General features: G+C 33.7%; 1 protein-coding gene across 1 annotated transcript in view; it reads right to left on the reverse strand.

The window, feature by feature from the left end:
* LOC129803049 (paired mesoderm homeobox protein 2B-like) overlaps positions 1 to 16,206 on the reverse strand; it is a 33,465-nt gene extending 17,259 nt beyond the window's left edge. Inside the window, exons 1-2 of the mRNA XM_055849371.1 lie at positions 15,391 to 16,206; positions 1,571 to 1,767 (exon numbers count right to left, since the gene is read on the reverse strand). Coding sequence (XP_055705346.1) covers positions 1,571 to 1,767; positions 15,391 to 15,730 — 537 coding nt within the window. The 5' untranslated portion in view covers positions 15,731 to 16,206. The remainder of the gene's footprint in view (positions 1 to 1,570; positions 1,768 to 15,390) is intronic.
* Positions 16,207 to 16,479: the final 273 nt, after the last annotated feature.

Raw genomic sequence — 16,479 nt, forward strand, 5'->3', positions numbered from 1 at the left:
TTGGTGTTTCTCCGCAAAACACTTTTCGGAATGTGCAAAATTTTCCCAGACTCATAAAGTGTTCGCACGAGTTAATTGAGGAATGTTCGCGAGGGTGGTTTGAGAAATAAAATTGCCATAGCTGGGAATGTATGGTGGATTGGAGCAATATTTTGCGGGTGTCTTTTTGGAGGGAGGAAAATTGAGATATGTTACTAGAAAATATATACTTCTGCCCAAGTATGTTGACCATTTTTATTGCTCGATATATCTCGAAATTTGCACCTCTCGCTCCTCAGGGACCCAGTCTTTTACATAAACGAATTGTACGATTTACGAAAAAGACAGTATTCTATTTACTCGTGCGTCGTCGTGACTAGAGATTTAGATCAAACGGTTAGAGATAGCAGCTTGAGGTTTTTGAAGGACCCTCGCCTAAGTCGAACTTCCGATCATTAAAATTACCCTAACTTCACCCAAAATCAAAAACAAGTTTTCAGAATGTTACAAAAACACGGCAGTATTTTCATGTACGAATATATTCTCTCGGAATCATTCCTTCTATGGATTTCTATAGGGGAGACTGGCGCAAAAAGTCACAAATCAAAAAATTCAAAATTCAATATCTTCCAAGGTAAAAAAGATAGCGGCTCAATTTTTTCTATAGATAGCCTCCATAGATCTTTTCAATGTCGTAAGTTTCTTAGAATTCGAACAAGGAATTTAGAAAATAAAAAATATCGAAATTTTTGGCCCTATTTTTGTAAGTTTTTGCTTCCAGAAGATAACAATTATTAACTACTTATTTTCCAAAATTGATGCACTGGTGAATATTTTCTAAATAATTTGGATTTTTTTAATATGAATCCGTTATCTATTTTCGAATTTCACAAAAGTTATTTTCTCCAGAAATCCTTTTATTAAAAATGGCGACTTGGGATAAAAAGTAACAAAAGGTATAGAGCAAAAAGTAACAAAAAAGCGAAGCAATTTCTGATGTCTCACGACGAAAAGAAACGTCATTACCATGTCTCGCCGGTTGTTTGCATTGGTCAAACGATTTGAAGTCTTTTGTGTGTTTTTTCCAAAATAGCTTGAAAAGCGCTTTTCTAGATAAATAGATTTTCTATGAAAATATGTCCTCTAGGTATTTTTTCAAATTTACGGAAGCCCGTAATGAAGCGAATCAAAATATGATAATACCCAATGTCTGGTACTATTTGCCCCAGCATTTTTGAGAATAGTCACAAAATTACCTTTTAGAAATTGTCTCGATAAACGTATTTCCTTACAAAATAGAGGAAAATTGCTTTCACAAAGTTGTAGAGCGGTAAATTTCCAATAAAACTGCGCTAATTAGAAATTTTTGAAGCGCTCGAGTAGCTTGTAAAAAAATAAAATATCCGTTTTGTGACTTTTTGCCCCAGTCTCCCCTACCATTAAGCTGTAACGCTTTGACATCTTTTTTTTTTTGATCCCCCCTTACCCTTGATGTAGGTCTGAAGCTTATCGGCTTATTGTGGCCAAGAATCTTTTTTTTTTCTTGGGAATCTGCAAAAGTTGGTTAAATTCTTTTCATTATGAACTATACCTGAACTCTCGCTTCAGTGAGGTCTATTTTCATGGCGATCTCTTCTCGTGTGTAGATGTCAGGATAATGGGTCTCCTGGAAGGCTCTCTCCAGCTCCTTCAGCTGAGCTGATGTGAAGGTGGTTCGGATTCTTCGCTGTTTTCTTTTTTCTGTCAGCACAGAATCGTGGCCCGGATATACTTTGTAGGAGATACCAGCTGCAAAAAAATGAACAAAAGAACGAGTGATATAGGGTGAATGTGAATATAAAAAGGAAAAAGAAAAGAAAACTGCGACACAGAAGATGAAAAATTGGCTGAAGACATCGAAAAAGTGGATGGCAAGAAAAAATGTTGAATATTTTATTCCAAGAGAAAGAATTCAGACATGCTGTTTTTGGAGGCAAATGCTGTACAATTATGATAATTGGATGAACTTTTTTCTCTCCTGAGAGATGGAGTTGGTGGGTGTAGTACTCCTACTACCGTTCATACGCCATGATATCCGTGTAGTTACTTTTCCAATAAATTGTTCCACAGGCATCATAAATTATCTGTCGCGCGTTCCACCAAATGATTCTCGGCACATGAGATGTGTTCTTTTACCTCCATCTTTCCTTTTATTGCTCGCACTCAAAGGGAGAGTAATTGTTTTATAATCTTCTGATTTTGAGTATAACAGTTCGTCCTCAAAATGGAGTTTTCATAGAATATTTAAAAAATTAAAGAAAAATAAATTACAAGTATTATAACTTTACCGGTTGATGTTCATTACCCGTTCAGACCGATTTCGCAAAGTTAGAAATTTCAAGACTTTTCTAAAAAAAAAAAAATTAACCAAATTGGTTGGAATGGTTGAGTAATAGACCCTCCAGAGTGATTAAACTTTAGTTTTCGAAAATTCGATGTCGAAATTTTTTTCAATTATAGGTGTCTATGGATGAAATATTCACCTGTAGGGGAATTTTGTAGCACTATGACAATGTCATACGACAAATTCAATTTTTTTTAAAGTAGTTTAGAAGAACTAATCGAAAATCCGATTCATATCAGTTACAAAGAGCTTCTTAGAACTCCTTCCAATGGCCATTGGATGCTGATTGAGCTTTATTGTTGCCCTGCTCCCGAAATTACTATGAAAATTTGTCATATGACATTGTCATATCATTACAGAATTCCCCTACTGGGCTTCTTCCAAACTTATTCGAAAATAACAGTAATTATTGCAGACTATTTCGAAATATCGTCGGTTGCGGCTACCTCTGTCGTATCTGCATTTGTTTTGTATCTGCATTAGGAGTAACTACAATACAGACGACCCCTCTTGCGTGAAATGCTGACACAAAAGAAATGCAGATACGACAGAGGTGTAGAGAAGGGGACCAAGTGGAAAAAGGAAAAAGATTAAAAGTAATGCTTTTTTTTACGGGGGGTCATCAAAGACCGAAAGGTGATATCTATTACCATCTAAGCTCTAGTTCGGTGGCGAGCTCCAAAAAAGTGGGTTATCTCTCCCTTCGAATTTTAGCAAAGATCAATTTAAGAGCAAAAGAAGTTTAATTATAATTTTTTAGACTTAGGGTAAAGTGATCTAATTTGGAATTAGTGTTACAAGTTGGACATGGCTTTATTCTTGATAAATACAGTACAAGATTTGTTTTTAAGAACAAGGAACCAAATTATAAAACTCAAGCATTAAAAATATACAAATAAAAATGAAGTACTAAATTTATAAAGAAAAAAAGCCCTGTCCAAATTGTACCATTGATTGTCCAACTTGTACCACTTTGCCCTAATAATTTTTTCGATAAAATTGATAAAGGATTGGTTAATATTTTAAAAGTCTGTAGACAGCTTTTTCTCATTCGATTTGAACAAAGACAAGATTGGAAAGATTTTGAAATCAAGATCAGTCTGTTTGTACTGTTATAGATTAAAAGCTCAACAAAAGAAAACTCTTTATTTAGGAAATCTTTTCGTCAATCGATAGGGGAAAGTACTCTCCCATCGAACGCTCATGCCTTCGAATAATGTGAATTTTCTTTTATTTTTCTTAAGAGTCTAGCACATTTTTATTAAATATTAGTTAGCTTATCATCAATTACTGATAATTGCGTGATAATTATGTGTAATTTTCTTAGGGAAAATAAAAAAAAATCACATTATTCGAAGGCATGAACGTTCGAAGGGAGAGTACTCTCCCCTACATTTCGTTTGTCTGCATTTCTAATGAATTTCTATATTACAGTTCCGAAAAGTTAAAATATATTGTCCTGCTTTAATCGAAAATTCAAATTTGTTATTTCAATAATATTTTAGTCAAGTTATAGATTTTTCAGTCTGTCTGAGCTTCAAAATTCGAGTATTCTGCGAATTTGTCTTCATTGTTGTTTTTTCTCAATATAAGGGAAACGATGGAATCGGATGGAGAAATTGTGAGAGGAAAAAAAGCTCTCTCTTGCACATTTTTACCGTGATTAAAGTTTCCAATTGAAAGGAAAACAAAACGTCGAGTAACAGATGCCTCTGTTTGTTGCTCGCCCATTTATCTCTTCAGATGCCATCCCAGTCCCTTACCCCAAATTCCCCCTCAGTACATAAGCCTCTTCGGGATGTGATTCTCCTACATTGTGACCCATCCTTCTGGGCCTGCAATCATACTCCCGCGCTTTTGGTCCTTTCGAGAGAGTGAAAAAAGAGCGCCAAAATATTGGGGTGAAAGTTAGAGGGAGAGGAGAAAAAGGAACCCCTCGAGGGATACATCTGGATCAATACATAACCTCCCAAAAAGCATATCATATTATTTGTCTCACTTACGCACTCTGCTTCATTTTCCTGACTTCTTTTCTCTCCCGCCGATTTCGTTCATTTTCGTCCCCCACAAAGTGAGACAACATACTGAAAATTCCCGCGAGGGAGAGAACTATCTTTGTACCCTCGGTGCAAACTTTTCCTTCAGAAGCTCTCATACAGAAAAAAACCATCCCCTGGCAAGGCAAAGATTGCCAGAGATGAGGGAACAAAGAAATGGCGTCGTGTTTTGATTGTATTTATCTCTCTGTGGGTGAATCTTTGCTCCAGACAGACGAACCCATTTATTCTTTGTCTCCATTTTGAATTGAGCACTAGTCTACATTGATACATCATCAAGGATATGACTTTAGTCTGAGCTTTAAGTTTAAGATGAGCTGTTGAAATATCAATGGAGGGCAATCAGCAACCTAAGGGCATGAAATCATTGTAGAAGTTTTATAGGTGTTCAACGTAAGATTATCTTTTAATCGAATTTGTTGTTCAGGATAAACTGTATTTGAACCTATTAAACAGCTTATTGCTATTCAGCACTTAAATCTCCTTAAAACTAGGGTAATTTTATTCTAAATCTCCCTTTCGAAAAAATAATTACCTATAGCGCTTCACCCTGATTTATATTTGCCTAGAATTCGGCATGGCTTCTTCTTTTAAAAGCTTTATTTTCGAAAATTTTTCGAAAATTCAGGCTTACCATTTTTTTGCTGTTTTGTGTTACGAAGTATGTTTGGAAATTGAAATGTTTACTCAATTAATTGGTCTTCTAATTTAATTTTTTGTAGTGATTACTAATCACCTGAGCCGAGAATTCACTCAATTTGAAGTTTATTTCAATATAAGGTAAAGTGCCCTCGACTCGACGGGTTCCTTGACTCGACCGGTGGTCAATATTTGAATGTTAGATGGTGAATTTCTATAAAATTGCCACCGATTCGTATTTATTTATGGAATAATTGACCCAATTAGAATATACGCCAAATATTAGTGCAAATATAAATAAATTGAATAAATAGCTTTACTGGTCGAATTGAGGAACCGGTCGACTTGAGGGCACTTTACCTTATGTTTCACATGCTGTCTTTCGAAAAAGGTTTTTAATATGGTTTTATTTTAACCAATTTTAGCTAAAAAGTGATGCAAGTTGTAAAATTTTCCCTTAAATATTCATATTCGTACGTAGGGGAAAGTACTCTCCCTTAGAACGTTCATGTCTTCGAATAATGTGAATTTTCTTTTATTTTTCTTAAGAAAATCACACATTTCTATTAAATATTAGATTATTATCAATTATTGATAATTATGTGTAAATATATCTTAAGAAAATAAAAGAAATTTCACATTATTCGAAGGTATGAACGTTCAAAGGGAGAGTAGTTTCCCCTAGTACATTATATACGTAATCAATGAAACTTGTTTAGAAATCATTAGTAGGGGAAAGTACTGTCCCTTCGAACGTTCATGCCTTCGAATAATGTGAATTTCTTTTATTTCCCATAAGAGAATTACACATAATTATCACGCAATTATCAGTAATTGATGATAAGCTAACTAATATTTAATAAAAATGTGCTAGGCTCTTAAGAAAAATAAAAGAAAATTCACATTATTCGAAGACATGAGCGTTCGAAGGAAGAGTACTTTCCCCTATCCTATGAATGCTGTGTACGTACTGTCCGCTTTCAGTCAAAATTGTCAGTTTATAGAAAAGATAAATTATGCTATAAATTACACAAAAGCGTAATGAGAAATTCTTCAAACAATTTCAGTGAATGTATACTAAAGATGTTTTGGTTTTGAATATTCAAGTACTTCTACATGCCATAAATTATTCAAAATGTTAAATTTTAATATTAACTTTTGATGATCATAAAACCCAAGTCTCAAAAAGTATAAGTCCAATATATTTTGAAAATAATATTGTATAGGGGAAATGCTTCTAATTTTGTCCAGTTTCTTATTTTGGACACTTTGAGGATAACATTGGACACTAAAAATAAATTGATTAAAATGATGGATTTTTATTCCAATATTTGATGAATAATGAATTCTATCTAAATATTTGTTCTTTTTGGAAGATTTTAACACTAAATACGTTAAAATTTGAATATGATTTGAGTTGAAATTGCTTTGTTGAAAATTCAGTGTGAGCAATTGCTTACGAGAAATATGACAGAACTTCGTGGCTTACTTCAGTCTTATTTAGTTTTGGTGAAGTACTAACAAAGTTTGTTCGCTGTTTTTGAGTGATATTATTGAATATTCATTGAATATTGTGTTGATTCACGTTACTGATGATTTGTACATTTGACCTGAAGTGAGATTTGCCTTGTGAATTATATTTTTCGTGTGAAAAATGGGAAATTTTTTAAGACATTCACCAGTGAGGTGATGATTCTTATTTTGGACAGGTGTTTTTCTCATGAAATTTCGTGAAGTTTTAGCTTTTGTGATGACTAGGTTGGACAAATGCCTGGAGAAATGAAGGAGCATCATCTCTACGAAAGAGATGCAGTGAGAAATGCCTTGAAAGGTTCCCGGAAAGGGCAGGGAATGAGCGAATCCGCACGTACTTGGAGTACCAAAGTCAACTCACTTTAATGAATGATATGGAAAGTTTCTGGGCTTCTTGTGACATTCCACGTTTCCCTTACATGACCAGGAAGAGGACTTGGTAAGATTGGTTCATCAAATGAAGAACAATGGGCATCCTGTTGAGGCGGATTATCTGTCCAAATTTACAGACAAGTTGTAAAAATTAATAACCAAGTTGTCCAAAATAAGAGTCAAATTCACCTCTACATATCAATTCATTTTTAAACGTATTAAAACTAATTTTAGTAAAAATGAGATGATAAATAGCTTGCCAAGTTTCTAAACAATCCTTCTGAAAAGAGAGTAACAAGAAAAGTCAATTAGTATTGAAAATATGGCACTTCAAACTTAGGATATCGATGCTTATATGCAGACTGTCCAAAATTATAAGCACTTCCCCTACTAGTTAATTTTAATGTGGTTATGTGGTTTCACTAAAATTAACGATTTTATAATGGGTTGGCACAAACAGGTATCAATATATAATAGTTTTATAACCGAATTGTCGGAAATACTTAAATAAATTACGACTGATCAAAATTTTCGTGAATACTTAAATAAAACATTTGTTAAAGAAAACAAGGAATTGAATAACAAGACTGTCTAAATTTATTTTTGTTCTGAAATGCTGAATTATTTTGCTTTGATTCTTACAAGAACAACTAGGGTAGAATGCCCCCTATCTAGCCAGTTGGTTAAAACTGCTGATTTTTAATTAAATATTCTAATCAAAATTCGAAAATGACCATTATTTTTAATTGTGTTAACAGAGGGAAAAGTTAAAAATCTTTTTATAAGACAATACAAATTACCATATATATTTATTTATTGTATTTATTACTGTAATGTTGCCTCTAAGAAACACATAGTTTCAAAGGCAGATTTCCATTTAAATAAATAAATAAATAAATAAAATAAATAAATTACTGCTCGAACTCGAACTCAAAGAAAGAGCAGTTATATAACTATACAGTGCCCGCACTTTAATCCGGATCGGCGTAATCTGGACGAATTATCGACGGTTACATTTAAAATAATTTTGAGGTCATGTATGCATGTGTGTTCTGCAATGAAAATGAACTATCCTGTGATGTTTTTTTTTAATAAATGAAGTGTAATAGCATAGAATTCTCTAATTATGTCTTTTTAATCTTCTTTAAATTTTTTTTTCTAATTCTACAAGAAAAAAAACTTGTATTATATTTTTGAGACGTTGAACAAATTCGAAAAATCCATCCGGATTACGAAGCGGACATCTGTCATATTGTCTCCCAATCTTTCACTTCATCTATCAATTCACTTTCGGTGGATATCAATTCGATTTCGATTATTGATGGATTCGACGACCCCATCCAAAACTATGTTTTTGCTTTATTTCGAAAAAGGTTCCTAGAGTTTTATTTTCATTTTCGAATATGTTTAGGAGGTAGTCAATGTGAATATTTTGTCCTTAGACACCTATGTTAGAGAAACATTTCGATATCGAATTTTCAAAGGCCAAAGTTATCACTTTGGAAGGCCTATTTTTCAATTGATTTGCTTATTTTTCTTGAAAGTTCTTGAAATTTCCAACCCAATAAAGAGGCGGATATTGTTATTCAGCCATTGGTGATTAGAGAGTGCGAACGCGTAAATTAGTTCCCCAAATTAAATAGTTCCCTTCGAAAACGTTGTGTTTCAATAAGTGCGTGCGTGCAAGGGCGTCCCTGGATATTGTCCAAAGATATTTCACTAAACCCAGGTTAACCTGTATGGTAGAATCTAGCAATACAATTCAGTGAGTATGACACACAGGGGAAGGAATTTAAACAGAACAACTCAATCGACAAAAAAAAATTCACGATTGCTGACCTTAGCCTCATTTTAACCTCACTGTGATGATGAAAACATTGCCTAGGTTCATTTAAGAGATAAATTACTTGCTCTGTCATGCATGAGTACCGAGTTCAGATTTTCTTTAAGTCACCAGATTTTTTTTTAAAGTTAAAGGTGTTCAAATTGCATTCAGTGAGCCTCATTCCACGGAGTAAGAGACTAATAACTTCGTCCCTGTATAAGAATGAGAGAACTGTGTCAAATTTCTGTCAGATTTAAATTTCGGCCACTTTGACTGTAACTTCGGTCAAGCAACTCAATCAATTGCAATTATTTATGTTATCTTGGAATAGGCAATGTTTTTGTTTTTTAGAATGTATTGACTCAGAAATCATTAAATTATCTTTATAATTTGTATTAAAATTGTATTACTGAAAGACTGAAACGTTAGTACATGGAAAAAGTCTTACAAAAAATTTGACAAATGTCTATTTGCTAGCAGTCTTGTGGTTTGTGGTGAAGTGCAAATGATTTTCCTTTTAGATGTTTTTCATTAAAATTGATTATTGCTCATTAAAGATTGTTTTATTTATGTTAATAGTGAATCATTCTTTGAATTTCGCGTAATGACCAGCGCACAATAACTTTTGTTTCTAAACATGTTTTCAAAATTTCCCATGAGAATGAGCGAGATGAGTAGATCTATGTTTCATTCACTCTCATTGAAACGTCAAAAACATGTTTACTAAACAAAAATTATTGTGCTTTGGGCATAAATCTTCCCATCTGAATTACGTAATTCGAGTTAAACAAAAATTAGACATTTTGTGAGCGTGTCTCTAATAGTGAGATGATGTTTATAATTTCGGCAATATCTTTTGTTTCCCTAAATTTCTTATTTACTTTTTGTTTTTATTTCTAAGAGTGTAAAATGCTTAAAAATGTAACGAGCATTGCCTTTATGAAAATAATGACGTGGAAAAGGCTTTGGAAGGGTTCTGGAAATGCAAGTCGCTACAGGAATTTGTGAGTAAATTTGGAGTGGCAAGATCAAATCTTCAGGATAAATTACACAAAAGATCTTAGGACTCTGTAGCTCATATAAATGTAATTAACTATATGTATATTAAGTTCGTTCCATATGACGTTTTGAAATTTTCTATCTGCTGTTTAACACAAGGTGGTCGAAATTCCACTCAAACTGGCCGGAATATTACCTAAAGCAATATCTATATTTTTATTTATTTTTTTAATATTTTGAGAATTCATTCAAAGAAAACAAAGATGATAAGCTACTTTTCAAGGATTCAAACCACAATTTTGAAAAAGAAATGACAAAAAATAATAATATTCATTAAAAACATTATGTGTCAAACTTAGGATTTTGGTGTTTATTTGCAACTAAGCCGGAATTTCGTACACTTCCACTAAATAATAAGTATCCCGAAAATCTCGTTTGCGAGAAGACCTAATTAGTTCCTGAAACGTAATTCCACCATTATTATTATTATAAACATAAATTCTCGCTTAAATGACCAAATAGTGGATATGTGACCCTATTTTTCTGATCTCTAACATTCTTTTGATACAAAATCATGAGTTGCGTTTATGAAGTCTCATATCCAGTAGTGCCCTCACATTCACTAATTCAAACACATAAATTTCCCAACTTTTCTTCTCAGGGCCATTTTGGCACGGATCCAATTGGTAAAAAAGTCCGACATATTCTTTCCATAAACGTGTCTAAAATAATATTCATGTCACCAGTGCAACAATGTTGGACACAAAATTGCTCTATTTGTCCATTCTTGCAAAATGTGAAATTATATAAAGTGTATAGAGAATTAATTGAGTGGCATTTTGACGCTTTATGCTTGTGCTGAGTGAAAATGAGATTAGAACTAAACACTTTACCCATTTTGACTACATATCTTCCTCATTCCCTTTTAAAGTGCGGTATTGTGGTCCAAACTCCATTTGCTCTGGTAGATAATGTCATGCATGAATCTCCCAGGATGCATTATGGTTTGGCTGTTAATAGTGCTCCTTATGTCTGGAGCCACCCTTTCTGTTCAATGGTGCAGAAAGTCTAATATCTCTGCGGTGGATTCTGACTTATGTGTACCAATAAGAGGGCTGTCTCCATGGCTTTTCCTTTGATGGGCGGAGGAGTATGCTTGTGGAGTTGTGGGGGCGCAACAAAGAGGCTATGGCAGGGAGGCTCTCGTGGGATAAATTTAGTGCTTATGGTTTCCTCCATATCCTGTTCATTATGCATAAAGCCTTGTGGCTTAATGCTGTTAGTGGTGAATTTGAAACCAACATAGTTTATAATGCAATTCGCCTCTCATACACTATTATTTGATTTAATACAATTAAGGAATTATCCTTTGAATGATTAATCACAATATCCTTCTCAAGATTTTGCCCCAGAATTACCATACCGAGTGTTCTTGTAGGAATCTCACCAAGCTAATTCAATAAGCATTCTCTAACTAAAGTGCAGTAAAATCTGCTTTCTGTCTTTATTTTCCAAAAACATCTTCCAGAGTTAATTTTATATGAGCTTTTCGAAAAATTAATAGTCCCCAATTTAGTTTAATATTTTAACAAACACCATGCAGACATTTGGTTTTGAAAGCTTAGTAAATTTTGGGATTAATATTTGAGTATTCATTAATAAAAACCATAAAAATCACATGTCTTAAATTAAATTTTTTTTCAACACTCTCCTACAAAAACTGCAAAAACTAGTTTCTGTAACTTAAAACTTCTAACGGCATAATCGCTTTGGTCAGCATAAAGTAAATTTGGTCAGTTATGACTTCAGCACACCTTTCAGTCCGGTAGAATTTCATGAAAGCAAAATTCGCGTCCCTTTCTTTCTAAAGAAATTTGCATAAGTCTGTCTCACTCTTTCAGACTCGAAATTGGACTGAATTAAATTTAATATGGCGTGATGTACAAAAGAAGAAGAAGAGTGGGAAAGAGTAGGATAGACATAGGGGAAACTGGGGCACCACCAAACACGGGGTACCACCAAACACTGCGATTTTTTATTAGGATAATGGATATCAGAGGATAAGGCCGATAGGAATTTATAGGCACTATAGGGATGCTTGTCCACTGAAGGAATGGTCGAGATAGTCCAAGTAGTTTAGAAATAAAAATTAGTGTTTGGTGGTACCCCGTGTTTGGTGGTGCCCCAGTTTCCCCTATGCAAAGCTTTTAAGAAAGAGAGGGATGTGAAGTATGACTTTGTGAAATTTTTCTGATGTAAATGATGTGCCGGGCATGTGTTGGGCACTCAATGGGTCAAGTGGTAGAGCACTTGCTCTATAATGCAAGTGTCTCGGGTTCGAATCCCCTTTAGGTCACCAGGAATTTTTCTGCCGTTAAAGGTGTTTGGATTGCATCCAGTGAGCTTCACTGCACTTGATTCCACTGGGCATATGGGACATGATAATCTCATCCCGTACAAAAAAATAATAATGCATATCTAGAAATCTTCTTGTGGGATGGCCTTGTTCCTTCATGGAATGTTGTGCCAGCATTATTATTATTATTATTATTTAAAGATCATCAGTAAGACTACAAATTTCCGTTTTTTATAATTAAAGGTAAAATTGTCAGGAGAAAATTTGAATAGTGATCAAAATATAATTTTTGATCACTGTGAATGTAAAAGTTTGTACAATTAAGTTATTTTTTACAATTAAATGATTACTTAAAAATTATTTATATCTCTTATATTCCCTACAACTTATATGATGATTTCATTATTTTTAAAATATTTTGTTAATGTTTTTTAATTGATAAATCGCCATGTTCAGTAAATTTTTTTTTACAACTAACTAACAATATATTTAGTCGCGGTTTTAGTCCATTTTGACCAGTTCAAAAATCAGATATTTATTTTTTTAAATAAAATATTTAAAATAATTGTTATGATATCCTACTAACGATATAATCAGACTTTCACTACGTTTTGCTTAATTTTTTACCAAAACGACAATAAAAGCAATCTCAAATAACGCCTATATAAACGAAAATCAGTCATTTTTTAAAATATTTTTTTAATCTAAAAAAATCGAAACTGAGATTGTAAAGAATATCTGCTAACGTACGTTTACGACAGGTGCAGCTATAGCTTTACGATTCAATATTCAATAAATTGAATTGAATTTAACATTTTGTTTAGTAACTTATTAAATATTATAAAAATTTAAATACTATATATTAATTGAATATTTAATAACGAATCTGTAGGGGAGACTGGGGCAAAAAGTAACAAAACGGATATTTTATTTTTTTTACAAACTACTCTAGCCCCAGAAATTTCTAATTAGCGCAGTTTTATAGAAAATTTACCGCTCTACAACTTTCTGAAAGTAATTTTCCTCTATTTTGTATGGAAATACATTTATCGAGCCGTTTTATAAAACGTAATTTTGTGGCCATTCTCAAAAATGCTGAGGCAAATAGTATCAGGCATGGGATGTTACCGCATTTTGATTCGCATTGTTACGGGATTCCGTAAATTAAAAAAAATCCTAGATAACATATTTTCATAGGAAATTTATTCCTCTACACCTTTGTAAAACACCGTTTTCTCTGTCTGAACGATAAAAACGATTTTCAAGCTATTTTAGAATAAAAAAAACACACACACAAAAGACTGCAAATCGTTTGACTAATGCAAAGAACAAGCGGCGACACATGGCATTGATGTTTTTTTTTGCCGTGAGACATCATAAATTGTTTCGATTTTTCTTACTTTTTGCTCCATACCTTTTGTAACTTTTTACCCCAAGTGGTCGTTCTTAATAAAAAAGATTTATTGAGAGAAGAATCTTTGTAAAATTCTAAAATAGATAGCGGCTTCGTATTCAAAGAATCCAAGTCATTTAGGAAATAATCATCAGTCCATAAATTTTGAATAAGTAGGTAATGATTGATAAGGGAAGAGTACCCCGGATCGGAATGTTAAGAGACATGCTCCATATTTAGTTGAAAATATAATCCACAAAACATTATTTGGTATTTTTATGTATGCAAATTGATACATTAGTGATCCCTTTAACTATATCTGTGCTTTTCAATTTTTAATTTTTACAATAAATTAATAAAAAATATATGTAATTGCAAACTTGCACTCTGTACCTCGGATCGTTAGGAATTTAATCAAGTGTCTCAGGGAAAATTGGTTTTATAAATTAAATCTGAGTTAATGCACTGTATTGTTGTAAGAGTTAAATGGTAAAAAGTAGCTAATAATTTTTAAAAAATTATGTAATTTGGAGAAATAATGTGGTATTAACCTGACGATCCGAGGAACACTGCCGATCGCTGGTACTCTTCCCTTATATTCTTCAGGGAAAATATTTCAAAAATAGGGCTACAAATTTTGATACTTTTTGTTTTCTAAATTTCCTTGTTCGAATACTTAAGAAACATACAACATCGAAGAAGGTCTATGGAAGCTATCCATGGAAAAAAATTAAACCGCTATCTTATTTATCTTGGAAGATATTGAATTTTGAAATTTTCGATTTGTGACTTTTTGCCCCAGTCTCCCCTACATTATTATAAATGCTTAAATTTTGAAATACGAACGTATTTAGACGTTGAAAGAAAAATAGAACATCTTTTAGACCGATATGAAATCATTTTTATTTTTTACTGACCTCATATGTTTTTTTTTATTGATAGTGTTTTAAAAATTCACTAGTCATTTAATTTATTCAAGTTCAAAATTGAGTGAGAATAAATCTAAGACTTTCGCTTCACAGGGTCTATGTTTTCTGTATATCCAATTTAAGCCCTCAATTTGATACACGGTTATAAACACATTTAATTTGATAATACGCGTATAGCAATCCCACTCTCTTAACCGAAATGTTAGTTCCCGAAGCTCTTGTAATCTTGAAACGAGCAGTTTATTGGTTTTGCAAAACAAATCGATCATTTGTCCTAAATATGCAAAGTTAGAATTTTCCAAAAAATATCGTCTTATACGAAATGAGAGAAGTTAAGCCATATGGTTAAACCCTATAGATCTAAGATCCATATTACAGACCTGAGAACTTGGTGATAAATTATTAACATTCTTTGTACTGAGTTGTCTCGTGGTTTATACTTAAGCCGGTACATACACCGTTCTCTGTCCTTATGTACGCCAGTTATACAATTAAATGGGACTCTACATGCCATTTAAGTCTTTAAGGATGAGAGTCAAAAACTTGTGTTTGAAAAAATTTATTTATTGGGTCACCATTAATTCAATCATCCTTAAATTACTAAACCCAGGACATAATGGTTCATAATCTCTTTTTCTAAATAAAAATCACCAACTTAGATTTACCCATGGTTTTGCATATTTTTCGGCTGGTATAATCGTGATATTTCGAAATTCGAATAATGCAGTTTTCTGCATTTTAAAACGGGGACCCATGGAGTCCCACAGTTGAGATGCTTCCGTTGGAATTAAATTGTGAAGCGTGGATCACAGAAAATTGAGTAGTTCTGTTGTATAATATAATTGACAGTTTTTATTTTCGAATATCTCTGATTAAGGGAACATAAGGGGCACAAGGCCTTTTATTATTATTGAAATCAACTCACTCTGAAGGTTCATTGATGTGGGAAACATGGACGTTCTGTGCATGTCCTGATGGTGACTCCGACCATTCATGACGCCACATTGACTGCCCGGAGCTCCTGTGTGATGGAGGGCTCCCATTGTGGTGCCCCCATGGCCTACACCTGTTCCTACGGGATTGTAGGATCTAGCCATGGAGGCAGCCGCCGCTGTGTAACGATATGCAGCCTGAGACATCTGACTACAGGACGTTAGGTCACCATAAGCACACGGCATATTAGCCAATCCTGTGGGGTCCATTCCCCCCTGGAGGCAGCTGGAGTCAAAGGATGCAGCTGCCTGATTGAGATACGAGTAATCCATTCTGTAGATTTTTCTTTTCCTAAAAATCACTTTTCTATTTGAAATCTTAAGCACGGTACACTTGAAATTGTCAGGTCACAGCATTTTCATATACATGAGATGTTTTTTTGAAATAGGACTTTGGATAGGCTTTCAAGTAGGTTTAGTCTTGGAATGATTTCACTACACTTCCTTTACAATTGATCTAGTCACTAAACAATCCTAATGGACATATTCACAGAAAACTCAATACATTCACTATCAGTTTCTTACTAAGCTTCCTGTTGGAAACTTGGTACAACAGCTTGCGATAAACCCCATTTCGAGGTCACAAAGCGGAGAAAAAATCTGCAAGATTTAGTGGTGCTTGGGGAGAAAAAGGGAAAAACAATGAAGAATTTCTTTCCTTAACTTTATTATGTGGCAATGATGATAATGGCTGAGTGTTATGTATTTATGCGGCGGCGTTTAATCTGGGGTCGCGTTAAACTCGATAAAAGCACACCGACCGGTTACTTGAGCCAAAATCAAATGATAAGCCTAATTCAATAACGTGCAGTAGAAACCCTGACGCGGGGCAAAATTTCCATCAAAAGGACATTCGGATTGGGAGTGTGGTTGTGACACACGGATGCAACATGAGAGGGTTGGCACAAAAAGTCACTCTCCTGCGAAGTCTACGCAGTTTCTAGCTGCTAGACAGAGATGGAGCTCTGTGTTGCAGGATGCGAAAAGTGGGCGGAACCTCCTGACAAAATCCCGTAGCAGAA

Source organism: Phlebotomus papatasi, chromosome 2 (genome assembly GCF_024763615.1).
Source record: "Phlebotomus papatasi isolate M1 chromosome 2, Ppap_2.1, whole genome shotgun sequence".
In the NCBI taxonomy this organism is placed as follows: domain Eukaryota; kingdom Metazoa; phylum Arthropoda; class Insecta; order Diptera; family Psychodidae; genus Phlebotomus; species Phlebotomus papatasi.